This window comes from Cadophora gregata, assembly GCF_030347475.1.
Source record: "Cadophora gregata isolate MNR1 chromosome Unknown scaffold_19, whole genome shotgun sequence".
Lineage (NCBI taxonomy): Eukaryota > Fungi > Ascomycota > Leotiomycetes > Helotiales > Ploettnerulaceae > Cadophora > Cadophora gregata.
In genome coordinates, this window is record NW_026695942.1 from 146,698 (window position 1) to 173,214 (window position 26,517).

At 49.0% G+C, this 26,517-nt stretch overlaps 11 protein-coding genes across 11 annotated transcripts; 6 read left to right on the forward strand and 5 right to left on the reverse strand.

The window, feature by feature from the left end:
* Positions 1-210: 210 nt before the first annotated feature.
* ONS95_007030 (uncharacterized protein) lies at positions 211-1,400 on the forward strand (the record flags this gene model as incomplete). The annotated part of the gene is made up of 3 exons (XM_058500520.1): positions 211-381; positions 433-510; positions 605-1,400. 3 exons carry the CDS (start codon positions 211-213, stop codon positions 1,196-1,198), a joined length of 843 nt encoding a protein of 280 aa, XP_058349336.1. The 3' UTR covers positions 1,199-1,400.
* Positions 1,401-1,552: 152 nt separating this feature from the next.
* ONS95_007031 (uncharacterized protein) lies at positions 1,553-3,081 on the reverse strand (the record flags this gene model as incomplete). The annotated part of the gene is made up of 2 exons (XM_058500521.1): positions 1,553-2,853; positions 2,910-3,081. 2 exons carry the CDS (start codon positions 3,079-3,081, stop codon positions 1,553-1,555), a joined length of 1,473 nt encoding a protein of 490 aa, XP_058349337.1.
* Positions 3,082-4,395: 1,314 nt separating this feature from the next.
* Positions 4,396-7,134, reverse strand: ONS95_007032 (uncharacterized protein; the record flags this gene model as incomplete). The annotated part of the gene is made up of 1 exon (XM_058500522.1): positions 4,396-7,134. The coding sequence occupies one exon, from the start codon at positions 7,132-7,134 to the stop codon at positions 4,396-4,398; it is 2,739 nt and encodes a 912-aa protein (XP_058349338.1).
* A 2,295-nt stretch (positions 7,135-9,429) lies between these two features.
* Positions 9,430-10,014, forward strand: ONS95_007033 (uncharacterized protein; the record flags this gene model as incomplete). Its single annotated transcript, XM_058500523.1, has 4 exons — positions 9,430-9,482; positions 9,532-9,621; positions 9,672-9,928; positions 9,989-10,014. 4 exons carry the CDS (start codon positions 9,430-9,432, stop codon positions 10,012-10,014), a joined length of 426 nt encoding a protein of 141 aa, XP_058349339.1.
* A 1,064-nt stretch (positions 10,015-11,078) lies between these two features.
* On the forward strand, positions 11,079-12,558 carry ONS95_007034 (uncharacterized protein; the record flags this gene model as incomplete). The annotated part of the gene is made up of 2 exons (XM_058500524.1): positions 11,079-11,258; positions 11,314-12,558. The coding sequence occupies 2 exons, from the start codon at positions 11,079-11,081 to the stop codon at positions 12,556-12,558; spliced, it is 1,425 nt and encodes a 474-aa protein (XP_058349340.1).
* Positions 12,559-12,757: 199 nt separating this feature from the next.
* ONS95_007035 (uncharacterized protein) lies at positions 12,758-14,250 on the reverse strand. The gene is made up of 4 exons (XM_058500525.1): positions 13,368-14,250; positions 13,180-13,312; positions 13,053-13,126; positions 12,758-12,999 (listed from the first exon to the last, which is right to left on the reverse strand). Exons 1-4 carry the CDS (start codon positions 14,225-14,227, stop codon positions 12,918-12,920), a joined length of 1,149 nt encoding a protein of 382 aa, XP_058349341.1. The 5' UTR covers positions 14,228-14,250; the 3' UTR covers positions 12,758-12,917.
* Positions 14,251-14,916: 666 nt separating this feature from the next.
* On the reverse strand, positions 14,917-17,120 carry ONS95_007036 (uncharacterized protein). Its single transcript, XM_058500526.1, has 2 exons — positions 15,848-17,120; positions 14,917-15,797 (listed from the first exon to the last, which is right to left on the reverse strand). The coding sequence occupies exons 1-2, from the start codon at positions 16,094-16,096 to the stop codon at positions 15,090-15,092; spliced, it is 957 nt and encodes a 318-aa protein (XP_058349342.1). The 5' UTR covers positions 16,097-17,120; the 3' UTR covers positions 14,917-15,089.
* Positions 17,121-17,248: 128 nt separating this feature from the next.
* On the forward strand, positions 17,249-19,190 carry MCA1_3 (Ca(2+)-dependent cysteine protease). The gene is made up of 5 exons (XM_058500527.1): positions 17,249-17,505; positions 17,553-17,640; positions 17,686-17,713; positions 17,756-18,530; positions 18,577-19,190. The coding sequence occupies exons 1-5, from the start codon at positions 17,462-17,464 to the stop codon at positions 18,752-18,754; spliced, it is 1,113 nt and encodes a 370-aa protein (XP_058349343.1). The 5' UTR covers positions 17,249-17,461; the 3' UTR covers positions 18,755-19,190.
* On the forward strand, positions 19,191-20,920 carry ONS95_007038 (uncharacterized protein). The gene has a single exon (XM_058500528.1). The coding sequence runs from the start codon at positions 19,240-19,242 to the stop codon at positions 20,608-20,610; it is 1,371 nt and encodes a 456-aa protein (XP_058349344.1). The 5' UTR covers positions 19,191-19,239; the 3' UTR covers positions 20,611-20,920.
* Positions 20,921-21,114: 194 nt separating this feature from the next.
* ONS95_007039 (uncharacterized protein) lies at positions 21,115-22,947 on the reverse strand (the record flags this gene model as incomplete). The annotated part of the gene is made up of 3 exons (XM_058500529.1): positions 21,115-22,632; positions 22,682-22,793; positions 22,847-22,947. 3 exons carry the CDS (start codon positions 22,945-22,947, stop codon positions 21,115-21,117), a joined length of 1,731 nt encoding a protein of 576 aa, XP_058349345.1.
* On the forward strand, positions 21,145-25,488 carry ONS95_007040 (uncharacterized protein). The gene is made up of 6 exons (XM_058500530.1): positions 21,145-23,009; positions 23,062-23,126; positions 23,278-23,507; positions 23,555-23,879; positions 23,926-24,467; positions 24,849-25,488. Exons 3-6 carry the CDS (start codon positions 23,429-23,431, stop codon positions 25,439-25,441), a joined length of 1,539 nt encoding a protein of 512 aa, XP_058349346.1. The 5' UTR covers positions 21,145-23,009; positions 23,062-23,126; positions 23,278-23,428; the 3' UTR covers positions 25,442-25,488.
* Positions 25,489-26,517: the final 1,029 nt, after the last annotated feature.

Below are 26,517 nucleotides of genomic sequence, written 5' to 3' on the forward strand. Positions count from 1 at the left end.
AATCACTTACCAATATCTCACCAAAGACAGAAATGCGGGTATTGCGGACATGTCAGAGTTTACTAGATTAAAGTTTCGGATAGTCCCTGCAGTTGTTGACATGCGGGCAGTATTTATTCTTCCGTTGATCACGTTCCGAAATTTTTGATCAAGATATACCCAAGATTTCGACTTCGCTGAGAACTGAAAATATTCTGAAAGTCAATAACTATGAGCGTCAAGAGATTCCTCCGTTTTGTTGATCAGAGCGGGACGATTCAATATGGCGAGCCAACAGCGTCAGATATCAAAGGAAATTTAGAAGGGAAGTCTGTTGAAGTTTTATCGGGAGATCCATATCGTGGATTGAGCAAGACTGGAAAGCAGGCTACGATCAAGCAGGTAGGTCATACTCTCATTTTTAGAGATATGTAGACAGGCTGACAGGATAAGCTCCTCGCTCCAGTAGAATCAACACCAATATTCGAATGCATCGGTCTGAATTACGGTCAACACGCCAAAGAATGTAATGTAATCCTCTCCACTCTCTTCACTCCATCACATCCCATCATCCCTTCTTCCACTTGATTTACCTAGAACAAGTCAAGTTAACCACTCCATCTAGCTCACCGTCCCCACATACCCCATGGTCTTCACCAAACCCCCCGACGCCCTCGCCGCCCCCTACGAACCCATCCCTATCCACCCCTCCGCCCAATCCCAACTCGACTACGAAGGCGAACTCACCATCCTCATCTCCCGCACCGGGAAAAACATCCCCGAATCCTCCGCCCTCGACCACGTCCTCGGCTACACAGTCGGGAACGACATCTCCGCGCGGAACTTCCAAGCCCCCGCCTCAGTGTCAGGCAACCAATTCGGGTATGCCAAATCCTTCGACAAATTCGCGCCGATCGGTCCATGTGTCTTGCTGGCTGATGGAGGAATCGATCCGCAGGATTTGTATTATGAGACGAGGGTTAATGGGGTGGTGAGGCAGAGGACGAGGACGGATGATATGATTTGGAGTGTGAGGAAGATTATTGCGCATTTAAGTAGGGGGACGACGTTGAGGAGGGGGACGCTGATTATGACGGGGACGCCGAGTGGGGTGGGGCTGTTTATGGAGCCGAAGGGGTTTTTGGAGGATGGGGATGTGGTGGAGGTTGAGATGGAGGGGGTGGGGGCGTTGAGGAATAAGATTGTTTTTGAAAAGTGAGGTGGAGGAGGGTGGTGGATGGGGTCGCCAAGGTGGTCTGAGTTGTGAAGAGGACGTTTGGTGACAAATAAAAGTCTTAGAACTTAGGTGTCAAGTGTCCGGAATTCCCTTTTTGAGACTCGTGTGCTTTGTTTTGTCGCCCTCGACTTAAGCGAAGACTTTGAAATTTGGATTTTGATCCTGCGAGCCACCATAGGTGTCAGTGGTAAGATAAGTCTGCCCTGTGCTTTATCTATTAATATTAACTATACATCTACAATTCCAACTTTTGGCTATCTCTCCTTTTGAACTCCAGCACCCCAAGTAACACCTAACCACGCCATGTTTACCAGCATAAGCGAGCCGCCATGCACCTCACAACCTCTCCACCCAAACCCTCTTATCCTCCCACTCCTCCCTCCACCCAACAGCACCACACACCCTCCCCAGTACCTCGAAATCCTCCCACGGAATATTAGCCAGCTCCACAACCTCCAACGGTCCCGTCTCCCTGCCAAACAACACAGATTGTTTAATCATGCCCTGCTCTTCCGCTGGAATCGAGCTCAGATTCAAATACCTCAACGTTGACCCCCTCGCTCTCCTTCCTTCTCTAGACTCCGAAACAGTCACGGAAGACAATCGTCGCCGTAGTCTACACATCGCAACAGCGTTCCTCATTGGCTCTAGAATCGCCTCATGCTTAGCCTCCTCTTTAGTCAATTCTCGCGCCGGACACGAGCGGTACTCGTCGTCGAAATCGTAGCGGGGTTTCAATATCATGCTCTCGATATTGTACATGTCGAAATTCTGCCCTACGCTCAACTCTTCCAGCTGGCTGCATAGTTTCTGCAGATATGGGATATTGCTTGGCCCCATACTCGACATGCTAAGGTCTAGAGAGCGGAGAGTGGGTGGAGCCTGGGAGAGGAAAGTGTTGATTTGGCGCTCGTTGAGTGGTGCGCCGTCGGCGATATATCCTGCTTTGAGGACGACAAGTGAATCTTTCACTGCTGGGTGCGAAATCAAGAAATTTACCAGCTCGTCTAATTCAAGATCTCGACATCCCCAGACATTAAGATGAGTGAGTCTCGCAGTCGATGGGATCGATACCAGAGCGTCGACAGTCACACACGTCCTACTCACATCCAGGACTCGCAATTTCCTCATTCTCGGGAGGAGAGATTCCAACACCCCAGGTATATGCAACCCCCCAGCACCAGACCCATCCACAAACCTCAAACTCTCAATACCACTCTCCAACTCCCCCGGTAAACCCTCAAACGCACCCCTTAACATCCTCGTCTTCTCACTCAAACAACTCACATCCAGCGTCAGTGCCTGCAAACTCGGGAACCCAAACATCAATCTCTGCAGCATCCTCACATCCTTCACGTGGCTTAGCGATAAGCGGAGATCGCGCAGGCGAGGGAGACGCGAGATCTTCTCGAGAGTGAGGGTATACCCACAGAGTGCAGAGCGCGTGATGTCGAAGGTGCGGATTAAGGTGCTTAGTGAGGGGTTTTGGTCCAGCGTCTCGAAGAAGCGGGTTATGGATGAGACTTTGGGGGTGCGGATGTTGGGGTCGCGGTACATGATGAAGATGGCGATGTCGTGGATGCGGTGGGAGATTTGTAAGGTTGGGAGGAGGCTGTTTGGACGGCTGGAATGTTCACCTGGGATTTTTTTTGTTAGATTTGGGGTTTTGTTTTTGATGGGAATTGAATCGTACCTGGTAAGGCGTGAGGGATATCCCAGCCTTTTCTCATTGTGGGTGCGGCGACGTAGAGTAGGATTCTGGTTAGAATCTCGGCAGGGAGACGTTCGAGGGGGGATGAGCCGGCAGCGTGAGCTGGTGCTCCTCTGACGCTGGATACCCAATCCATGAAGGATAATGAAGCCATTGTGAAAACTGGTACTGAAAGTAGAATGAAGAAAATGTAATTGTGTAATACCGAGCAATAAATTGCTTAAGGACAAAGAACAATAGTGATGACGATTGGCTGATTGGATTCCATAAGGTAACTAACTCACTGTGCTCAGATGTGTGTTTGTTGACTTTTCTCAAATCCAACCACAATCCGGATGACCGCTTATATATGAATGACAGGAAAAATCCCCTCACGATGCAGGTGCATCAGAGATCTAGACTTACAGCTGTTCCATTCGCCTCAAATGCCTGAGTGACTGACTGACTGACTGACTCTCCCGTCCAAGCATCCCCATCCTCGTCATCACGACACAATCGAAACAAATTTGCCTTTCCCTGACCCATAACCGTTCCAAGGCCCCTCCCCCCTCCCCAGACATCCAATCAGCCCAGTCCCTTCCCCAGCTATTATAAATCGTGCACCAAAAACGCTCTCCCATCTTCCTGTCGTACAGGTACCAGTCTCAACTCCCATCTCATCATCCGCATCCCTACCTCTACCTAGCGAGCCTACCTAGGTAGGGTCAGAGTGTTCTGCTCGACAACAAACTATGGGGTAATACAGCGCTAGGTTCAAGCAGCACGAGGTGCGAAGTTTAGTCAGTGCTACGCACGATTTATAAAAGTGCGGGGGGTGATTGGGTTGCTTGGCTGGGGAGGGGGACTTGGCGGGGTTGGCAAGGGCAGAGCGGGGCGGGTTAAGGAATGTAAGGAAAGGGTTTTGTGGTTTTGTACGGGTATCGGATGTCGTGATGAAAGTGGATGAAATTGGTTTGATAGATCATGGATGTGGTGCTGCGGTATTACCCCATAGTATTGAGACTTTTTTCATGGACAAGGGATGAGTTACGTAATGCGGCGTTCTATGTTTGGATCTTTGGTGCCAAGAAGGGGTTCCATGGTTTTGAAGGGCACGTGGAGGAAGGGGAAGCAGGGCGAGGGCATGAGTCGTCATAGGGTTGGTAAGTAAATACGCGGATGTGGAAGAAGTTTTTGATGTTTTTTGCTGTTCCAAGCCTTCCAAGGATTTGGTACGAAGAACATATTTTCAGGTACCAGCTATCCCGAACGCCGAAACATATCTCAAAGTGGCGTTGAAGGTTGCAACCCCGATGAGCCGGCTGCCGAGATTCTTCAGGCAGTATCCGAAAGAAAACACTCGACTTTGAGAGAGGACTTGATTCCTGGATGCCAATGAAACCAAACATGTAAATTCGAAGAGAATAAGGCTCATCGCCAGGTATTGATTACAGTTCTATAAAACTACATCTATGAATGCCAAGTACGCTCATGCCTTCCTTCGCCTCTTCACAGTCCCAGTATTCCCAACATGTGACTCTCCATCACCCGCCAATTCATCCGCATCATCATCCTCAGGTGCTTGTCTAACAGTTGAACCCTCCCTCATCTCCTCACTCCTCCGCTCCGCACTCCTGAGACTCCCAACAACCTTCTCGACATCGGCAAACATAGCCTTGGTATCCTTGACAATCCCATCCACGTCGAACTCGTAACCGATTACATCTCCTTTGTCCTTCCCATTCTCGTGGAAGCGTCGACCGAGTCCTCGATCTGGATCCGCGTTGAACATGATGGCGTTTGCGAACATCCGCATCAACTCCTTCTCCAGTTGAGCATAGTTGATGATGCCTTTGGGCGGGATGAGATCTTCGGAGATAGGTAGCAAAAGACTTGATGCCGCGGGGTTGACATTGAGACTTGGATCTTCTGCCACGACGGCAGCTGCAGCACGAGACCCGGCTATGATTGCTGATCGAATAGATTTCAGATCTTGAGGTCGGAGAATGAGATTCTTGTAGCCAGGTGCATCTCGTTCCTTGACTGGATACGAGAATGTGCTTGCATTCTTATGTCCTGCAATCGATTCCAACGCCGAGGATGAGATCTTTGGAAAGGCTCTCGTCCACAGAACCTGAGTAGGTGGATTTGACGGTCTGGGTTCGATAGGTGCAGATGGAACACTAGACTGCCGCTTCCTCTTCATTGATTTGCCAGGCGAAGGTCCGGTTCGAGGATGTCGAGGTAACTCATCGGCCGTAGTGTCGCCAGCGTCATCAAGTCCAACCGGAGTTGCGACTTCTTGCTTGACGTTCCGGGTTATGTTTTCATTGTCCAACGAAAGTTCGTCAGCATGTGACATGACAGACTGGCTCCGATGAGAGTCAGCAATTGCTGATGATGCCGTGCTTTCTGCCCGACCACGATAACTGCCACGAGGTAATTTAGGTTTGGTCTGCTTTTTGGGTTGCTCGACTGATGGCAATGGCTTGGTAGGTTCAGGCTTCTTTGGTGTCTGCGTTTTCGGGGTCTTCTTCTCTGGCGATTTGGCTGGGGCCAGGACAGGACTGAGGGGCTCTATCTCTGGGGGATCGAAGGCCACGAAGTTCTTGGGTGTAGAACCAGTGGGATTTGGCGTCCATACCGTTCCGCTTCCAGTACTGTGGCGAGGTGGCCCCCGTGAGAAGGGCGTCTGTGGTAGAATAGAAGTTTTGCGCTCTTGGCCCGCATTGTAAGGAGAATTGTACGTCTTGGGCTGCTGCTGAATGATGTTTGGTTGCTGAAACGACGTACGATGAGGAGGTTGTGGCGGGTATTGTTGATTGCCTGGGAACGGTACGTATTGTTGATTGAATGGAATCGGTCCATTACCAGAAGGTGATCGCTGATGAGGTGTGTATTGGCCACCAGGTGGGGGACCTTGCATGATAGGGGTTCCTGGGTATATCTGCTGATTGTGTTGCATCATTTGAGACCCGTGAGGAGGATACTGCATCATAGGAGCTCCGTGGGGAGGCTGTATGATCTGAGATCCATGAGGCTCCTGCTGCATCATTGGCGATCCGTGAGGACCTTGTGATGGTCGAGGAGAACCAGAACCACGGTGCTGGCCCGCTGCATCAGCAAGTGCATCAAGAGGCATAGCCGGAGAGCCTGGTGGTCTGTGAATTCCATTTGGAGGAGGTAAGACAATCTGGTTAGGATGTTGATTGACTGGCGATGATGGTACATGTGGTTGAGGAGGTGGAATGCCATGGGGACTGGAGAATGGTCTTGGATGATGGATCTGAGGTGGTTGATGTTGATTGTATTGTGCATTAGGGCCATTTGGAGGTTGAAAGTGAGACGGAGAGAGTGTTTGCCATTGTGTGTAGTTTCCTGGCGGTTGGCCGGATGGAATAGCATGCTGAGGCTGATATGGAGGCTGCCCTTGCCCATATCCAGCTTGGGCTTGTGGTCTCTGGTCTGGAAAGCCTTGTAAAGGAGAAGGTCCATGTGGCCCGGTACTGCCCGTTCTCATCGGGGGAGGGAATCCATGAGCTCTAGGAGGATCTGGGCCTCTGGTAGGAACAGGTGTAGCATCTTTGCTATTCAGGACATCGCTGATAGGTAAGCCTTCTGGTCTTGGGGACGCCAGTGGAGTATTTGGCTTGGAGGACACCTTGGAGGACATCTTGGAGGACTCTTCCCGGGCTTCCTGGGGTAGTGTCTCTTGTGCTCCATTCGTTTGTGGTGTCTCCGTAGCATTTGCATTCACAAGCCTGTCTTCTTCCAGTATCTTGTCGTCCCATTCTCCACTCTCGATTTCGCGAATCTCTTCCTGAATCGCGGCATACCTTCTCTCATCTTCCTCAATCGCCTTTACCATAACATCTCGATATCGCGCGTAGAGTCGGTCCACTACCAAAGGCAACTTCTCCTTGTATTCCTGGGCATCCTTGATCGATGGGGGAGGAGGTGTTGGTAGCTTTCGTTTCCTTGACATCGGGTCATCCACAACCTCATCCTCCGCCCTTAATTCATCGCGCAATAATTGGAGATATAATTGACGCAGAGCGTCGGCACTCAATCTCTGTGCATCGTACACCTCCGAGCTCTTGACCAGATCATTATTCGTTAGAAGGCCAGAAATTCGATCGAAATCTTGCTCTTCCGTGCCGTATGCGACCAAAGTTTGAAATAACAATAGACATTCGAGTGGCGTGTAGGTTGCTGCCGTGGAATTCATGCCCCAGTGACCTCGCCAGCGTCCGAGGAGAATGTCGCCGCTGGAAGACACGAGATGGATGGGAGCCACGACGACGAGGGCCTGTCGCTGTGAGGGACTGAGCACGTTCGCTGGCGCAGAGAGCTTACCTAGGGGGACAAACAGGGTTACTGATGAGCTTCGATCGCGATTTGATAGCTGTCATGGGGGTGCGTGATGTTGTTGGGACGTTGTCGCAATTGATGATGCTATTCAGAACGATTTTCGAAGAATCGACAGTGTCACGTGTCACTACTTTTTACCAGTTGAGGCGAGGGGATCTGACACGACGATTCTCTTCCGGTCAGCATGCACCAATTCTAGATTGTCCAAGGCGAAAGAGGTACAGATACCTGAGCACGTTGGCATGAACAGTTCCTGGGTCTCTTTCAACGTTTTCTGGTCGTGGTACTTGATCGAGGTTGAGAAACAACCAAATTCCGTGCAGCTTGAATTATCAATATAGTTGATACTGGTACAGGATGAGAGCAGTATTGCTATTTCTTTTCCCCGTTCAAGCATGAACCGTACTTGAATACTGTCTATCTCTTTTCGTTGTTAGGAGTGCCCATCTGCTTTCAACAAAAGCCTACGATTTGCTGTCTTTCACAGATGTTTACTTTGGCGCAAGCTTCCTGTCTACATTTTCCTTTATTGTATTTCGGCCCTTGTATTTCACAACTTAGGCATCCCAGGACAATTTTTTTTGGAGCTTTCTCAAGCAAAAATTGATACTTTCCTAGTACGCCAAATTTGCGTCATTGAGCTCTTTTGCATTTGTTTTTTAGGGGCTGTGTTTACATGGCAACACGTGGGCCGTTGGTAGTTCCGAGCCTATATCCAACAGTCAATGATACGCTCACCATACGGAACCATATTATGGAATCGATATGATCTATAGACTTTCATTGCACAAAGTTTGTTCAAGAATACCGAGATATTCGCTGTGAAGATTGGCCCGGTCTGGGAAATATTGTTCTGTTTCATGGAAAGCTGCAGTGTGCAATACAACCCATCTGAATATACCTTTCTGTTCATCAAGACCTTTTGCATTACGAATTTACGTTAGATGTAGGTCAGGATGACTGGATAGAAGTGTTCGAGATTATTGCGATCATGGACGAAATGCTCTAAAGTTGAAAGTGGTTGAGGACGGACATGCCAGTTCAGGGTGATGTAGTAGCGATCGAGGAAGTTAGTGGTCAATCCATTTGGGAGGTAGAGGAAACTTTTTATAACTGGGGGAATCTTGTGTAGTCAAGGGAGTCTAGTAGTTGAGGGGATTTAGGTGGTCGGTGATTGTGTGTGGTCAAGAGAAATCTGGCGGCCGAGGTAGTACATCATTGTTTTGTCGTGATAACAATCAACTGAAGAATGTTTATTGCCTTGGGCTCAATATACACTTACTATCGCCAGTTCCTCATACATACTGATTGACTGGTAAACAGGCTTCCCATCTACTTTTCTCAGTGTAGACTGCACCTCCAACAGATAACCAAAGTTCGCCACTAGCATTTGATCAAAATAGGCGCTCATCCAGTAGGATATCAATCCCTACCTGTCTCTTTGCTGTGGCCATTGGATATCTCGCACTTACTGCAGCGCCTTAACCCAGCACTCCAGAACCATCACGTGTATTTATGCCGAGGCTATTCCCCATACATTCCAGATAACAAAACTAAGCAAGTCAGTCAAGCTAGTCTCAACTTCTGGAATCTATCTTCTTTTCCATGAACTCCATGTCTCAAGATCTCCTCGAAAATACCACCTCAGCATGAACCTTTAATGTCGCCATCCCATGCCTCAATCGTCAGGCTGGGTGCGGATCATGCTGCTCCAACCCAAGCCATTTCGCGTATCAGATTGCAGGCATGAGGGTGGTCAAATTGCGGTCATGCCCCCTTTGTGCTGGAGACTCCGCATGACATCCCCTAATATCTTCTGACGACCAGCTTGCAAACAACAGGCACCTCCCTTTCACGATTCCTTTCCGATCTGGAGCTGTAACTTCAGCCTGTTCAGCTATTCGTAGAAGAAGCAGAGGAAAGGAAAAGGAAGGGAAGGGAGAAGGAAACAGGGAGGTCGAGACAAGACAACCTAGAGCGGGCACTAGCAGGATACCCCTTATTTATCGCCAGCAGCCAATTTAGCCTTGAAGATCGGCATACTTTATTTACAGACTGGACTGTCTCGACTGTGTCTCTCCTCTGTTGTTTCGACATTCCTACGATCCCTCATTCCTCCCCCTCTTGTTTATCCCTCACTATTCTATTTAAAATGTCGGACGAAGACTTGGACCGGGAGTGGAAGCCCAGTAACAGACCGCAATCGTGGGTAGCCTTGGCCCGGCTGGTACTTTGACAACGCTGACAGCTATAGAACTATGGCCAGATCATTCTCCCTCGCGCTCAACGATCTTTTCAAGATAGATAACAGCATCGCAGACCTGGATGCAGCTGTGTCAGAGAAGTGCGACCCCTCATTGTCCTCTGCGACCATGCTCTGACATTCCCCCGCAGAAAGAAAGCAGTCTCCACCCAAACCTCAGAGCTCGAAGCCCTCGAAGCCAGATTAAAAGCAACCGAAGAGAGATTGAAGCTTGCAGCAAACGGGAGTCCAGGGAAAGCATCTGGCAGATCCAGTCCGCGACCACGAGTGCCGCTAGGCGATACCTTCAAAGAACACCCTACCAGCCCTCTATCCGCAGAGTTTAGAAACAAAGACGGTAGCAGATACACACCAGGAGAGCTTCCCCCGACTCCAGGACCTAGCGAAGGTGAATCCGAATCCGAATATGTCCTTGTTGAAAGGAGGACTAGTGCTGACAAGATGGAAGATGGAGATGTCCCGCAACAGAAGTGACCGTGTTTTTGCTGCATTATTCTTTTTCGGAGTACGGTGAACTTTTTGGGGACCTTGCACACACTCGTTGGATAATGGGTTGCATTGTATATACCAGTGATTGCAATAGATGCATTCATTTTTTGTCGATGGGGACTGCGATTGCCCCGCGTAGTACGATTTATACCAGAGGGTCGGTTTCAATTCCACGGTTATTCTTTCTACGATCTACGATACTTGGCGAGTCCTAATGTCCATGTGGCTTCTGGTACATGGCTTGGATAAGCGTTGGACAGATTATGGTGAGACAGCAGAACTCTTGGACTACGTGCTGTACCTGGTGATGGAAACATAATCGCCCTGGGGCATGTCTTGAGTAATGCTTCTGTCTTGCGATTCCCAGCGAAGTTCCGGCATGCAAGTACGGTTTTCTATTGTCAAAGTTTACCAGTGGGTATAAAGCAAAAGTTTGCAGAAAGCGGTCTTCAGAACCGAGACACAATTTCTAGCTTGTTGTCCTTCTTCCACTGGCTCTAATTCCACATCAACTTGTCACCCATTTGCCGCTTTTCTTGGGTTCACTGAAGTCGTTTTCTGCCATCTTTACCCGTCGCCATTGTAAACAAGCCCAATGATCATGGTAGAAGTACCTCCAGTACGACTAGAAGTCGATGAATAGGAAAAGCTTGGCTCTCCATGTTGCTTTTGTCTAACTTATGCTCTGATCTGTACCAGTTGCTAACTTGTTACTGACCAGTTTCACCGTATCCGTTATCTTCATCCTCGTTCTGCGGATCGCTGAAAGAAAGGAGGGGTCATAAAACAGGTGACTTGACTGCCTGTTTGCATGCATGCAGCTAACCGAGCGAGATGAACTTCAACATCATGTTCGTTGAAATAACTTCTTCTCATCGAAGCATATTGAAATTCCACGACTTGCCGTTTTCCTTGAGTAATGTACCTCCCGAAAGTTCCTATATTCAGTTCCGTCGCTACAGGCTCGCCGCAACCTTTCAAGCACTCTCCTCTCGCAGCCTGGTTGAACGGCCTCAGATCACGCCAGAAGTTCAGCCAGAGTCGGGGATATGGCCTCGGTTTCTGAAAGCACTGCAAGGGAACAGCTACCATCAGTCGTGCCACTTGGTCGTATGGACCATCACCAAACATGCTCTCTGCATCGTGACGAGGGGATCAGAGTATGTTGGGTGAAATCCAAGGAAGGCGAACCATGCACAAACAACGCTTCAACCCCAGGCTTCGTGGGTGTGAGGCAAACCCTATCTTTTGGGCAGGAAGTCAATACACTGACTCCGACTTCAGGCAGTCCCTACATGCGAAGTCCATCACCGCCTTGGTGAGAAATCATCTACATGCGCTTTCAAGCTTCCCTGTGGATTTCAATGTGGGAGGATTTGTGTATTCAAGATCCATGCATTTCACCTTTGCCCTCTACATCGACAAGTCTCGACGCCCTGCTACCTCACCACTAAGATACCCATTGAGCTCCGCCAGCGTATCTTACGATATCTTTTGCCGGCCAAACCTATATCAGCTCACGAATCATTCGTCAAGACTTCTCCAGCATGGCTCGAGATCTTACGTACCAATCGCCAGTTCCACAAGGAAGGGACTCAGCTCTTTTACGGTACTGGACCATTCGTGATTGAGATCTCCACGGACAGACTGAGCATGTGCTATGCACCTGTAGCACCTCTGCTCTATAATCCAGACAGGTATGCGTCACAAAAATATCGAAGGCAAATCTTGCGTTTAGGGCAATACGATAAGGAAATGCTCATCTTTTCAAGAGAGCAGCGCGAGAGACCTGGACAGGTGCCACGACAACCTACAACATCTGTTAATGGCTTGATGTCCAGCCCTCCACCACTCACTCCCCACCAATTCAGCATGATCCGATCCATCATCATCAATATCATCATCGACGACGGAGACGAAACTGCGAAGCCCAATATGGCAATTTACTCAGCCAAGATGGAGAAGACGTCCTTCGATCTCTGCGACCACCTGCAAAAATTGGTAGGTAGGCTTCAACTGCAACCACTCACCAAACTTCAGGTCGCAATTCGATTCGGTGAGAGTGATACCCAATTGCAGGAAGCCTTACGCACGGCACGAATCCTGCTCCAACCATTTCGACGCCTGCGAAACATTGACCACGCAGGAGTCCTCTCCATCACAATCCAGCCAATAGACAGGCCGGTCACAGAGCTCCTCCACCACCTCCCAAAATACCTCCACGAATGGTCCAGCGATCTGAAAAGCTCAACGCCGTTTTTCCAGTCCCCGATTTTCGAAGCCTACTGGCAACTTGAGGATATGGTCCGTCTGCTGAAACAGCATTACCGCCAGGACAACAGATTGGATTCGATGGACGAGTATTTGCATAGAGCGAGAGTGGCAAGGGAGAATGGTGATCGGGAGAGTTTTGGTGTGATTTGGGGACGTGTGGTGGATTTATGGGTGGATTATTTGAACTATCAGAAGGAGTTTCAAGAAAATGTGGCGATGAAGATTGACAGAATAAATGGGCTTCTGGTGGGATGATTGGGAGAGTTTCCATGTATTCTTCGCCAGATCGGAGCTGGGTCTTGGCACCAGGCCATTACCTGGGCTGTGTCTTGACATCGTGTTTCTTTAAAGAAAGTTTTGGCAGACCAGGTCAGCGGCTTCAGGCTTTGGCGTTCTCTGGGCTGAGCATGGACATTGTCAGCAGGAAATCGAAGGTGAGTAGGTTAAAACGACCATCAAAAATAAATCATATATCATTACACTTGAGAAGCAATGTGCAGCACGGATGCTTTAAATCGATACCCCTTTGCGGTACAACCAAACCAGAACACCAACAATCGTGTGAGATCGGCCTCATTCTCACAAAACACTTCCTTACTTGCCAGTATCCCCAACTACGCCATCACACCCTCCATCCAAGGGTATACCGCCGAGTTCGCCAGAGGATATCCCATATGCAATGCCTTGTCAAAGAATCTATGATAATCAGACATCTAGTCATACCAATCGGAAAAAACCTATCCCCTTACCTCGCTTCCTTCGGACTTCCATGCTCAAACAACAACATCGAATCTTCAATCGGCATCAACCCATCATGAGTCCCCTATTCCCGTCAGTCTAAGACTCCAACCATTCTTTTCAATCAGGGGGAAACACGTTTATCAGAAGCAGTCTCGTTGACGGCTGATCAAAAAGTCCAGTTTCAAGAAGTGAGAACTTCTTCTGGACACCGTTCTTGTAATCCTCCACATTCATATATCCATGTTTCCACGCCATCGCCGGACTCAATCTACGGGGGGAAAAGTCAGCACCGACTTCAGTTCTCACGATCCCGTGTCACTCACTTGAAAGGATACTCATGTCCATCCGCCTTCTCAATCCACTCCCTCCCAAAGAACTCATGGACCCCCGCCCCCTGAGCAACCACGCCTCTCAGCCTCTCTCTATGCGTATGCGCCACCCTCACCGCATGATACCCTCCTGCACTCAACCCCCAAACCATAACCCTGCCCATATCAAACCGGCCATCCTGCTCCATCCAGTCCAGAACACTACTCCACAACCTCTCGCTCGCAACAGGATCTTTCGGATCGGCGGGACAGTCTGCAGTCCCAGGAATCTCAATAATGACTGAAGCCCAGCCTCGGGCGAGGAACTCGTCGCTGCGAGTAGTGTTATCGGGTCTATACCCATCGAGACCAGTCATGAGGAGGACAGCTGGGGATTTATATTTTCCCTTGGGGATTCGCACGTAGGCGGGGATATCCTGCTTATCGTCGCCAGATCGGTGGATATGTGGAATAAGGACTTCTGTCATAGGGACTTCCCATTTCGATGCACCTTTCAGGTAGACTTCTTTCTGCAAAGTCCAGGCATGCCATTTTGTCGAGTCGTTCACGAATGGGAATGAGGAGATGTAAGGAAAGCGAGAGATGCGATAGAGACAGGCGGCGCGGAGATACAGCTCACTGGCGAGTTTGGGATCGGCTTCTTGATCAGCTTGTCGTGTGAGAGATGCAGCGGTGGGGAAGAAGGCTCGTGTGTACTCGGGGCTGGTTCCGTCGTTGATGTTTTTCTGAAAGAGGGATTTAGTTGGTACCGTGATAAAAGATCTGAAGCTTACTTGGATGAGTTCGAGGAACACTGGCTCGAAATCTTCGATTTTGCCGTCGTGGAATGGATATACGCTCTTAGAGCACTGCATTTGTGAGTCCTGGCCGTCCTCTGGGAATCTGACTTACAGGAAACTTCCATTTCGTTTCCCATAATTGTTTTATTCCTTGATGATGTGGCATCGTTTTCTCATACGCATCGCCCATTCTGCATAATCTTGTAGGCTTCTCAATCGGCTCTTCAACCTTGCCGAAGAAGCTCTTCCCAAGCCCCAAACCATTCCATAGACCCATCATTGTGAAATGGCTTGAATTGAAATTTGCGAAATAATAATTGCATTAAATTTGCAGAATCATTTCTCATAGTTTCTCGTTTTATCTCATGAGCGAGCGCGGACTGGTGAATATGGCTGGATTCGGAGTCCGGGTTGCAACAGCCGAATTGTTATGCAGCTTGCGGACTTCCCCACCTTGACGACCATTTTGGCCTGTTTCGCGACAACATCCTTCCAAAAGTACTTTGATTGGAGAGCGTGATAAGGTTATCTCTGTAAGTGATGAAGCGCCTACGACATCGTGTTCTGAACTGTCTGTGAATCGCAGGGTAAATATGACTGCGGGGTGGACGATTTGAAGATAGATGTAAACAAACCAAACCTACGGCCTGGACTCCAAGGACTTACCGTTTCAACTGAGCTAAAATCACACAAACGAGGAAAGAATTAGAGATGGATTGATTCCATCACCAATCGGATGAATACCGGAGCAGCAACTTGAGTGATGCTCGTATTTCATTGCCAAGTTAGACTATCTCTGAATCTGGTCCACTAACAGTGCAACAAACTCCTGATCCGCAACAGAAAGGCTTGATCTGGATCCCGACCCCATAGACAGACCAGCTTCGCTTATTTCATCCGAGCTGGGGGGCACAATGCAGATGGACTAGAATGTCAATCATGGTCTTCTTGCAGCAGAGTCATCTGTGCCTGCTGCGGGTGGTGGTGGTGGTGGTGGTGGAGGAGGAGGTGTAACTTGAAAGAAAACCCATCCGTCAAAAGTGTGCCTTCTGATCAACTCTGCAGTCGTGTCCCGGATCATGGGGCCGATTAACGGTATAAAATCTCTCTCAGCCTCCTGTGCTTTTCTCACCTTGCGCAGAAATTGACGTTCAGCGTGCGCAACACGACACACGGCTACCAATTCAGCCGGATCGTTGATGAGGAGCGGATCTTCTACCTTTGTAGCACGAACGTGAGGTATCCATCTTGCTACATCGGTATCAGGGAAGGTAGTGATGGTGCCGACAGGTTGTGTGAGCCCCGTAAATATTCTTCGACGAAGGAACACCAGACCAAATACTTCTGGCCCTTCCATTGGAGTAGCAAGTATTTGTATCCGATTGAACCCAATAAGTCTTGGACGTCTGTCTGCATTTGAGAAATCAGATGCTCTCGTTGGAATGTGACGAAGGTCTGGTATCTCGGGTCTTGCGAAGTCGTAAAGTGCGCGTAACGAGTGCAGGTCCATAAAAATGGTATCAACTACAGCGTTGAAGCGTATGGGGGCAGTTGGCCTTCGGTCTGGAAAATGCAGATGTAGAAAATTCGGGAAGAATTCTCGTCGTACCTCTCGATTAACAAACTGACCGTGAAAAGGCGCATCCTATAATCTCATGAGATTGGAACGTGATTCAATGGTCACGGGAAACGTACAGACGGAGCGCCAGAGAGAGAATACAGAAATCGATATTGAGCTTCTAAGCCCCATTGAGGTTGACCAGCAATGCCATTCGGCGATCTTAGGACGAGCCTTGCGGGGTCATGATCCACGTGTTGGTAAAAGATAATTCTAATAGTCCGTCCGCGTGTATCTGGATCGGTACCGATAGCAAATCTCCATATTCGAAGTCGCAGTTCGGGTGGCAGCCTTGGAAAGAGTTGGAAGTCTGTTGGCGGATTCATCACTATGCAGTGAAATGAAACCTCAACACACGACTTATTGATGTATCATCTGGGCCAGTGAAGAGCTCGTTCAGTAATAATCAGACATTTGCTGCTTGCCCCAATGTTGACAAATGAAGAAGTGGATGAAGATGATAGATGTCTTTACTGGGAAGGAAGGCTTGCACAGGCAAGAGCGAAGGACGGAAGAAAGGAGAAAGAAGAAGAGCTTGGATGGTAATGAATACTGAATCATTATTCTGTTCCCAAAGCATAGCCTGTTAGATAGGGATGTCGTCGCATCGAACATTTAGGCAAGGTCTACGATTTGCAAACCGCGATGAACATCACCAGTAAATGATACGTCCATGTCTGGGAATTTGGTGATTGCCATAACCAAAGACATAGCCATAGCCAAAGAATGCCCTGGGTCCAAATCCAAGACACCAATCTATTCTTCAATTGAAAATTCCGAGGGGTACTTGACAGGTCGCTGTGCATCCTGGGACCTGGGGCATCGACAACACGCTCCACACCTGTTGCCGAAATACCTTGGGAATGGCTTGCCCACGATGATAGAGTGATTGTTTCAGACACATCCCACGACACTTGTCTGGTCCTCTCCGCATGAAATCCATATTCCACAATCACTTTATCTCTACATCGTCCAGAAGCTTAGACCATCTGGCAGAAATTTGCTTGATTCCGTCGCATTCCAAGATATCCAAAACCGAGCTGTCAGATCCAATGTTCATGCCTTGAACTTGTGTGACTCTCGCAGATTTCGTGGACTATGTGGAAAGGAAGGGCGCCATCGATGGTGTAGAATCACTGTAGATCTTTTGCTTGCAGAGGAGGTCATGAAAGCCGTTCATGTTGTGTCAAGCTCAGTCGGGGGCAGACGTGAAAAGGCCAGACGAAGTTGTTTGCCAACAACCAGAGGTCAAAAAGGATAGAAGAAATTCGTCTCTGCCGGTAGCTTGCAGCGACTCCGAGATGCTTTCCACGGCCATTATGGAATGGAGAGAGCATTGTTGATGTTGGAGACTCAGCCCTACTCAGCCGCTGTCCTCAAGGTCCAAGACGGAACGGAAGCCTAGCGCCTTGGCGGGTCACTTCCTCAATGGTCGAGGTTCAGCTCTCCCTCCCTCGATCTTTCTTTGCCCGTTCATTCTTTGTGAGACCAAAACAAGAGGCTAGAATTGCAGCAAGGCAATAATACGACTCTCAAGACACATATCAGGTTCCGGAAGCATTGTTGCTGAGGACCAATTCACCGTCAAGTATCAAGTCTCCACGCTTCTGAAACGTGACAGAGCCTCATCGGCTTTCACTTCAGCTGCGAAGATCCATCAACTCACCCGTTTTCATCAAGAAACGGTAAAAATGTCGGGATATCCAGGTCAAGGATATGGCGGTGGATATCAACAGCAAGTATCCCGTACCGATAGAAGCTAGCACGCACTCACGTCTCCAGGCAAGGCTATGGTGGCTACGAACAAGGTGGCTATGAGCAGCAAGGTGGATATGACCAGCGAAATCAATACAATGATGGCTACTCTCAGGTAAGCTCAAAACTACCAAATGGGAACAGTTTCTTATAGCATCAGCAAAATCGAGGTCAATATGGTGGACATGGTATGTGCTGTCTCCCTCCGGACGTACCCCGCTAATAATCAGCTCCCCCACCACCACAAGGAATGGTCAGTTTTGGACATGGAGCTCCAGATGCATATGCCTTCCAGTACTCTAATTGCACTGGTCGTCGAAAGGCGCTCTTGGTCGGCATCAATTACTTTGGCCAAAATGGGGAACTTCGAGGTTGCATCAACGATGTCGGAAACGTCTCCAGATATTTGACCGAGAATTTCGGATATGCCCGAGAGGACATGGTGATCCTCACCGACGACCAGCAAAATCCAATGGGCCAACCTACCAAAGAGAACATCATTCGTGCTATGCACTGGCTAGTCAGAGACGTCCAGCCCAATGACTCCTTGTTCTTTCATTACTCGGGCCATGGAGGTCAGACTGACGATGTGGATGGAGATGAAGAAGATGGCAATGACGAGGTTATCTATCCAGTCGACTACAAGCAGGCTGGTCACATTGTTGACGATCAGATGCATTCAATCCTGGTCTCTCCCCTCCAGCCTGGTGTCCGATTGACTGCAATCTTTGATTCATGCCACTCTGGTTCGGCCCTGGATTTGCCATACATTTACTCGACCCAAGGAGTCCTGAAAGAGCCCAACCTTGCTAAAGAAGCTGGTATGGGTCTCCTCGGGGTTCTCTCATCTGCTAGTCAAGGTGACTATGGAAGTGTTGCCGGTCATCTGATTGGATTCTTCAAGAAGGCGACGGACGGTGATGAGGCTTACGAGAAGACTGTTGCTACGAAGACATCGCCCGCAGATGTCGTGATGTGGTCTGGCAGTAAGGATGATCAGACATCGTCAGTCCGCCTGTCTTCCTCCTTAGAAATGTATTGACACTGGCAGGGCCGATGCAACAATTGCTTCTCAAGCCACTGGTGCAATGTCATGGGCTTTCATCAGTGCCATGAAGGCCAATCCTCAGCAGAGTTACGTTGAGCTATTGAATAGTATCCGTGATGTTCTCGCTACGAAGTACACCCAAAAGCCTCAACTTAGCTGCAGTCATCCTTTGGGTAAGTAAAATCCGATTGGCAGGAAATCTTGCTGACTTCTTGTAGACACCAATTTGCTTTTCATCATGTAGACCGTTTGAGAAAGGATAGATCAAAGATAGGAATATTTTCCCTTTACACAAGCGCTGATGTCTAGATAATTGCGAGACTTTCTCAATGAACTTTACATCCACGCGGGGGGTTATCGCCTACAAGGTATTGGGGCCATGAGCCACACCCCTGTTCCACCTCTCTCTTCCTGCGGTCAAAGATTACCGATTACTTCCATAGGCCATTTATCATCTTGCGTTGTATCTGAAGCTGTGCCGCAAAGGATTTACTCCCTGAAACTGCGGCACGTGAGTTCCGCAAGCATTTATCCATCCATAAAAAGCTAGTGCTGATTGTACGTCAACGAATCCTCAAATAAGTGCTATCGACCACGTTTTCTTCTTTCATTCATTCCATCTTCAAAAAAAAATTACACGGCAAAAGATATATTCCTTTCGTCATTATGGCCGAACAATCAAAGCAGCCATTCATCGTAATGGCTGCCCACGCAGTCAACGGCCATGTTCAACCCATCCGCCTCGTCGCCAGCGAACTAATCAAGCGCGGGTACGAAGTCACAGTCCTCCTCCCCAGCGCCTACAAAGAATCATTCGAAAAGCAAAACCTCACATTTGTGCCCCTTACCGGGATAGCCGACTACACAGAAAAAGATTTCGACACCCTGCAACCCGAACGGAAATTCTGGCCCCCAGGTATCCATCAGATGGCCTATCGAGCTATCGCCCCGACCCGCGCCATATTCCGCCAGTCCAAAGGCTTGCAAGCCATCTTTCGAGATCTCAAGGCCCGAGATCCGGATAGGCCTATTGTCATGGTGCAGGAGTCGTACTTTCGAGGAAACGTCCCTATGCTCCTCCGCATCCCGGGCCTCATCCACGTGCCGGTTATCTCTCTCGGCGTGACTCCTTACATGATGCCCAGCATGGACTTCCCTCCTCTCGGCGTGCGCGCATTCCCAGACACCTCGGAAGAGGGCCGAGCAAAGGCAAAAGCCCAGACGCAAGCCCTTCTGCCGCACCTTGAAAGAGCTCAACGGGAATTCCGCTGGGTGCTGGAGGATCTTGGAATGGGAGAAGGGACGAAATTTCCTAATCTGATGGATCATTTCCAGCTCCCTGAAGCGTATCTACAGATGTGTATTCCTAGTTTGGAGTTCCCCAGAAGTGATGCACCGCCGAATCTCAAATTCATCGGAGGCGTGTGGGCGAGTGATGTTGATGAATGGACAGCCAAGCCAGCTTGGTGGGATGATCTGGGAGGGGAAATCATTTCTGTCACCCAAGGGACCTTGGATCTTGATTACACGGAATTGATAATTCCTACTATCGAGGCTTTGAAGGACAGAACCGATTATCCCGTGGTCATTGTCCTTGGAGTTAGAGGGGCGACGCTCCCAAAGGAAATCACCATTCCTCCTCACATCCACGTGATGGACTACGTCCCGTACACAGAACTCCTGCGAATCTCCAAGCTCTTCATAACAAACGGCGGATTCAATGGCGTGCAACAGGCCATCGCTGCAGGTGTTCCGATTCTCAAGGCTGGGAATGATGGAGACAAGATGGCGACGGGGAATAGGATTGAATGGGCTGGATGTGGACTCGATCTTTGGACGAGTCGGCCGACGCCAGTGCAGATTCAGGAAGGTATTGATACTGTACTGACGGATCCGAAGTATAAGAAGAGAGTGCTGGAGATGCAGGAGGAGTCGAGGAAGTTTGATCCGATTCAGGCGATTGATGAGGAGATTAAAGCGGCGGCGAGTGGGAAGTATGATGGTAGAGTTCCGAGTTGGAAAAGTTTCTATGATTAGCCGAGCTTGAAGGTTAAGGTACAGGTACTGTATAAGCATCTCAGTGGTTCCTTGATTAAGGAAGGATGCATCCGTTCTTATTTTAAAGTTCTGGGAGCGAGGAAAGTTAACAGAAGTTAATGTTGTGTATCGGAAAACGATTTTCGTCCAAGATGTGATCATCTGGTTTCTTGAGCCCTGCGCCACATTCCAGAAGTGTACCAACTCTGCATTTCGACTGCGCTGCAAATTTGGAATTCATAATAAATGTCATGTAAAAGCGTGAATACTTGAAGGAGCCGGCGCTGCTCCTCCTTCGCCTCGCTTGGGAGTCAATGTTTACTTGAAGTCCCAGACCCACCCGTGTCTCATAATTTCTTTGTGACTTGAGCAATATTCAAGAGTCCACCATAATTGCGAAAAGAAGGAACATTATCAAGATGTCCGCTGACTGTTCTCCACAGTCATGTCGAGTTCATCGCAGCGAGGGAGTATAGAATGGCGGGGAAATTCCATTGAAAATATCTACAAAGTCTGATCTTCCCAACTAAACCTCTTACTTTTCGGCGGCTCAGTCCCACTAGTCGGGGAGCGCACCTCATTACCATCAATCTCATGTATCCGATCTTCCTGTACAAGTTCGTGCCTTCCATAATGCCCTTCATAAGCAGCAAGTTCCGGGGGAACATAGCGCTGCTCTGTCATCTCGTGAACGTCCGGTTTGTTACTCGCGTCTAGCTCTGTTTTTGCTGCGTCGGGTGTCATGTCCACAACGTTGTGGTGTGTTTCGTCGAATGGAGGGGGTGGTGCGATACTGGTATCGGCCAGCTCAGCGCGCTGCTTCCGTTTCCTGTTCCAGAGGAAAACTGCTAGTCCTATTAATGCCAACGCTGCTACTGCCCCGATGGCGATGCCGGCAATGGCGCCGGCTCCTAATCCACTCTTCTTGGAGCTGGATGATGTGTCCGTGGAGGTGGAGTTTGTATCGTTTCCGCTGCCAGGAGTGCCAGGAGGGACAATAGCGGTTAGACTTGCTGCTAAGGAAGTGGGCGGGAAGAGAGCTTGTGAGACCGAAAAGTTCTTCCTCTCATAATCCGCTATCACATATGCCTCTTGAAGAAAAGTCCTTCCAAGCGTATACTGTGTGGCGTTTTGGGCCTGCTTCAGAGGGAAATACCGCGTGTCGTTCCCAACGATCGGAGCTGTGAGAACAAGATCAAAAGCTGCGTAGGGCAGGACGATTTCCACACTCTCCCCGGCGCCGCCAGCTTGGCCAATCTTGAATGTAAAAGATGGGTTCTGCTTCACGAGAGCAGCATGCGCGTCCGCTCCTACGATGTAAAGCTGGCCTGACTCGATCCATGTAAGATTAAATTGCTGCGCGAATGCTTCGCATACATTGACAGGAAGCCAGATCTCGGATACCAAGGAATTGATGAAAATATCGATACTGCTCGCAAGTAGTGGCGAGCTACCGGCGGTGTCGTATGTCACAGAACGTAAGCTAACCAACAGATCTCTTGAGAAATCGGCACCGAACGCAAAGTGGAGATTGTTAGATTGGAAGCGCGTGGTGTCGTATCCTCCTAATGTCAAGCTTCCAAATACTGGCGGGTCCTTGTAATGTGCTCCGGCGGTATATGCCCAGCTGCGACTTGGAATCAAAGACTCATTGTACAGAGTGCTGAGCATACTCGGCTGGGGATCGTTCAGGTTTGTGAAATTGAAAGGGACTGGACTGAGGCCTAGGTTTCCGAGGTAGAAATCATTAGTCCAAATTCCCGCGACGACTTGTTTCTGGAGAGTCGGCAGGCCAGCGCCCGGGATTCCTAGATTGATGGTATCATAGCCGTATGATCCATTACCAATGCGACCGAGAAAGCTTTCTTCATAAGTATTCAGGGAATAGATGGCGCCATCAATACCATTTTGAAGGCCTTGCGTGGACCATGTTGTTGAGAGGTTGCTCTGAAAAATATATCCTCGTTCATCCGGGCAGTTCGCAAGAGTCGGATTAACATCCACGCAGCCTTCAGAAATGACCTCGACTTATCGTTAGCAGAATGGTATGTTTGAAGGTAACAATACTGACGACCCAGGTAGTTGAGCCAGCACTGGCCGATGTTCCTGGCAATAGCCTTACAGTTTGCCCTGGCGTTCCGACTTGTATCTGAAAAGTCGACCACCAACCATCGTCGCCGTCCCTGTCCAAGCATACATGAGCGCCATAGCCGCACGGGAACACAAGCCAACTTACCAGTAAAGACTTGGGGGAATGCTCAGTGGCGTCAGTGATGCATTCCCGGCAGCATGCACGAGATGGGCACAAAGAAATGCCAGGAAAAGCGACCCCTTCATCGCCGCGATGTGTACCATCTGACGGAAAAGATTGATGGGGGGTTGACGGTGAGGATTTCTGAGTGAGTAACTTACCCGGTGAAATGCACGGAGAGTCTAGAGCTCACTACTCAGCCCCAAACCTTAGTCTCCGGTGTTTTGGCCTGTGCCTGTGCCACGTTAGACGGCGCTTAGAGGATGTATGTAAGATGCAGGGCGAGCAATTTCCATGGTTTGGGTTACGGATGAGCCAATTATATCCCTGTATTCATTATGTAGCTCCGAAGGATTCCAGGCTGTAGGGCAAAGACATATATTAGAGTTTTTCAGCTTACTGATAATAGAACCCAGCCTTGCAGATCGAAAGAGCCCCGCGGGATTATCCTCCCGTTCTTCATGAGCTTGCTCCCGCCGCCGTTTTTGTTTTACTTTAGACATTTTAACATTTAAGTTAAGGTATTCGCTTCCTCATACTGTACCATTCGTTTCCTTGGGGAGAATAATGGCTCGTCTCACTCTTTCCACTGTCGCTACAATCGCCAGTTTATGGCTACTGAGTGATGAAGTTACTGCTCAACATTGTAAGTAATAAATACCGACCGAACGAGGCCACCGCTCATTTCACAAGTTCCCAGACAGACAGGGGTCAACGGGACGGTTCCCACGAAGACTTCCTCGAGTTCTGGCTCAGTCACATCGTTTTATTCAGAAATCTATGGTCCATTCATCGCCGCAGTATCATCAACATGGTCTCAAGTCATAATACCAACTACAGTGGGGACCGTCTTGGTAGTGGTAAATGCAGCTACAAACGAGACAACATCAACAACCATCTATCATACAGATTATCTGAAAAATGGCTCATCAACATTGTTATCTCGAACGGACACAGATGGTGCAGGAACCGTTACGCAGGTTGTCACTGACATAGTAAATAATAATACAGTGACAGTGTATGTGCCCATTTCCCTTCTCAGGGACGAGACTGATCAGTATTAGGACGTACCCATCAAATTACTTTGAAGTGGCAGACTCTTTGACATGGAACGCTGTTTTGCCCACTGCGGTCAATGAAACCACATGTTGTTTTCCAACTCCGACTTTGTCAGCAACGCCGACTCATACTCCATTCGTGCAGGTGGGAGAACTGGACTCAGAGGATACTCGGGGTTGGTATTATACCTTGGTTGGTGTGAATGTCGGGGATCCATATACAGTCCTCGACTCTACCGAAGTTTCCTCGCTCTGGTCTGGTCAGACACTCGCCATTGAGTACGATGGATGCCCTTATACGTTCTGCCACCTTTCTGTCACCTCGGTCGCTCCAGCAAGTGGTGTGAAAGCCCAGCCAGGTGCAATACTGGCAACAAGTACGACGACGATATCGATTCCGTCCGAAACTCCAGCAGAGCCCACGCCTAGTCCTTCGTCAACATCGTCCTTTACTGCTATACCAGATCAAGACTCAACGACATCCACACCAGCTCCAGCACCTTCTCCTTCACCCCCGACCACGCAGCCGACGAGTACTCGAGTATCAGGTGGGTCTCCTCAAACTAGTTCAAGTCAAGCTCCTCCTGCGCCTGAGACTTCAAAATCCTCTGAGTCTCAGCCACCTCCACCTGAGACTTCACAGGCGTCTGAAGTCCAGCCACCTGCACCTGGGACTACTCGAACGCCTGTATCTCCACAGCCTCCAGCTGGGACTTCACAGACGCCCGTGTCTCAGCAGCCTCCAGCTGGGAATACACAAACACCTGGGACTCCGCAACCTCCTGCTGGAAGTACACAGACTCCTGTGTCTCCGCAGTCTCCGAGCCCAGTTCCCCAGCCAGAAAACTCAAGTCCAGCCTCAGTCCCTGCTCAGCAAATACCCACACCTGGTTCTGTTACCTCTTCTAACGTTATCTCATCTCCTCCAGCTCCGACCCCAAATCCCGCCCCCATCATCACCATCGGTTCAACCGCCATACCCGCCAACACAGCTTCTCAATTCATCATCTCAGGACAGACACTTGTACCGGGATCATCTATTACCATCGGATCTGGATCTTCGACTACAGTTATAGCTCTTCAGACGAGTAATTCAAACACGGTGGTAGTTATTGGAGATTCGAGTTCTACTCTCGCGCCGGCGGCCACAACTCCAGCAGTTGTTACAGTGGGAGGATCAGTAGTCACAGCCGATTCTTCATCGAACTTTATCGTTGGTGGACAGACATTGTCTCCAGGAGGATCACCGATTACTGTCAGTGGGACCCCGATCAGCCTTGCTGCGGAAGGAACGCAGATTGTTGAAGGCACAAAGACATTTGTTCAGATGACAGGTATTGGGGGGATTATCTGGAGTGTTTTTGGTGGGGAGACTTCCACGCCTACTGTGTCTGTGACTGGAGCTCCTGGAAATGGATCTTCTGCATCACCGACATATGTGCAAGCTTCGGGAGTCATTAGGAATACGCCTTTCAGGGCCTTTGGAGCATTGGTGGCGTTATCTTTTATGATCTTACTGTAGCTATTGGGTGGTATACACACAGCATTTTGATGATATCATGAACTAATGAGATAATAAAAACTATTCATGAATCCACCCGCTCTGTACTCCTACCAATTTTGATATGCGAAGCAACCTGTCGATCTACCCCTTTCTTCCTCGCTTAAGCAATCTCTTTTCTCCCGTCAGATTGTCCCACCCAGAAAAAAAGGTACCAAGTTCTCACCGGCAGTTTTCATGCAAGTAAGATGCAAATCGCGGCAAGATCTTCGACAAAATTTATCGATTTTCGTCAGCTTACTCAGAGCCAACACCCCCTGCATGGGATCCAGGCCACTTGCACCCCGCGAATCACGATTCTCGAGCTCACGAATAAGTACCCCAATCTCGTCATTAAACCTTTTCACGAGTCAGATCCACAGGTCCAATCATTGTGTTTATGTGTTGCTCATGTTGTTATCAGTCGTTGCAGTATTGTCCAAACCATCTCGTCTCGTTCGTGAGCCTAAGCCAGATATCCAACCAAAAGTCCTACCCCCCTGGACAACACCGTCGAAAATCAATCGAAACCCTTCGAGACTTCATCATGCTTCAATGCGTACATGTCTAAGCCCCTGACACAATCGAAAAGAGTTTGCATTTGTCGAAATAACGTATGACCTTCGCGCACTTCGGCCCCTAGGTGGTGCCACCAGCGCCCCAGATCTTCATCCTTGCAAATCGCGCAAAGTTGCGTCGAAATCTCTCGAAAAATGCGAAATAACCCAGGAGAGACTTGTACATCCTTGTCCTTGAAAGCGGAAGTCGTTGGTACTTTTAACGTGTTCTGTCTTTGCGTATCTGCCTACAGATGATGTGACTACCCTGAGGCACAGGCTTGCGAAATCGTCGAATTAGCCCGGAAACCTTTGGAATTTGCGAAATAAGATAAGATTTAAATGTGAAACTGTCGAAATATCTTACAAGTCGATCGTTATTAAGAGATTACGATGAAGTGTCTCCGGCTATCCTGTTGACTACGTATTCCAACCAACGTGGATAGCAAGCTTTACTAAACCCTCGAAATAGCCTCGAAAATGTCGAAATCTGCGAAATAT

What these genes read in the sequence shown, in the direction of transcription:
- ONS95_007036 (XM_058500526.1), bottom strand. Translation starts at nt 16,096, where the DNA reads ATGAATCCGCCAACAGACTTCCAACTCTTTCCAAGGCTGCCACCCGAA. An exon ending in CTCTCTCTGGCGCTCCGTCT is followed by an intron (nt 15,798 to 15,847) that starts GTACGTTTCCCG and finishes ATGAGATTATAG; the next exon opens with GATGCGCCTTTTCACGGTCA.
- MCA1_3 (XM_058500527.1), top strand. Translation starts at nt 17,462, where the DNA reads ATGTCGGGATATCCAGGTCAAGGATATGGCGGTGGATATCAACA. An exon ending in TATGGCGGTGGATATCAACA is followed by an intron (nt 17,506 to 17,552) that starts GCAAGTATCCCG and finishes TCACGTCTCCAG; the next exon opens with GCAAGGCTATGGTGGCTACG. An exon ending in ACAATGATGGCTACTCTCAG is followed by an intron (nt 17,641 to 17,685) that starts GTAAGCTCAAAA and finishes TTATAGCATCAG; the next exon opens with CAAAATCGAGGTCAATATGG.
- ONS95_007035 (XM_058500525.1), bottom strand. Translation starts at nt 14,227, where the DNA reads ATGCAGTGCTCTAAGAGCGTATATCCATTCCACGACGGCAAAATCGAA. An exon ending in GGACATGAGTATCCTTTCAA is followed by an intron (nt 13,313 to 13,367) that starts GTGAGTGACACG and finishes TTCCCCCCGTAG; the next exon opens with ATTGAGTCCGGCGATGGCGT. An exon ending in GGAAGTCCGAAGGAAGCGAG is followed by an intron (nt 13,000 to 13,052) that starts GTAAGGGGATAG and finishes TGATTATCATAG; the next exon opens with ATTCTTTGACAAGGCATTGC.
- ONS95_007038 (XM_058500528.1), top strand. Translation starts at nt 19,240, where the DNA reads ATGGCCGAACAATCAAAGCAGCCATTCATCGTAATGGCTGCCCACGCA.
- ONS95_007040 (XM_058500530.1), top strand. Translation starts at nt 23,429, where the DNA reads ATGGCTCGTCTCACTCTTTCCACTGTCGCTACAATCGCCAGTTTATGG. An exon ending in AATAATAATACAGTGACAGT is followed by an intron (nt 23,880 to 23,925) that starts GTATGTGCCCAT and finishes GATCAGTATTAG; the next exon opens with GACGTACCCATCAAATTACT. An exon ending in GACGAGTACTCGAGTATCAG is followed by an intron (nt 24,468 to 24,848) that starts GTGGGTCTCCTC and finishes CATCTCCTCCAG; the next exon opens with CTCCGACCCCAAATCCCGCC.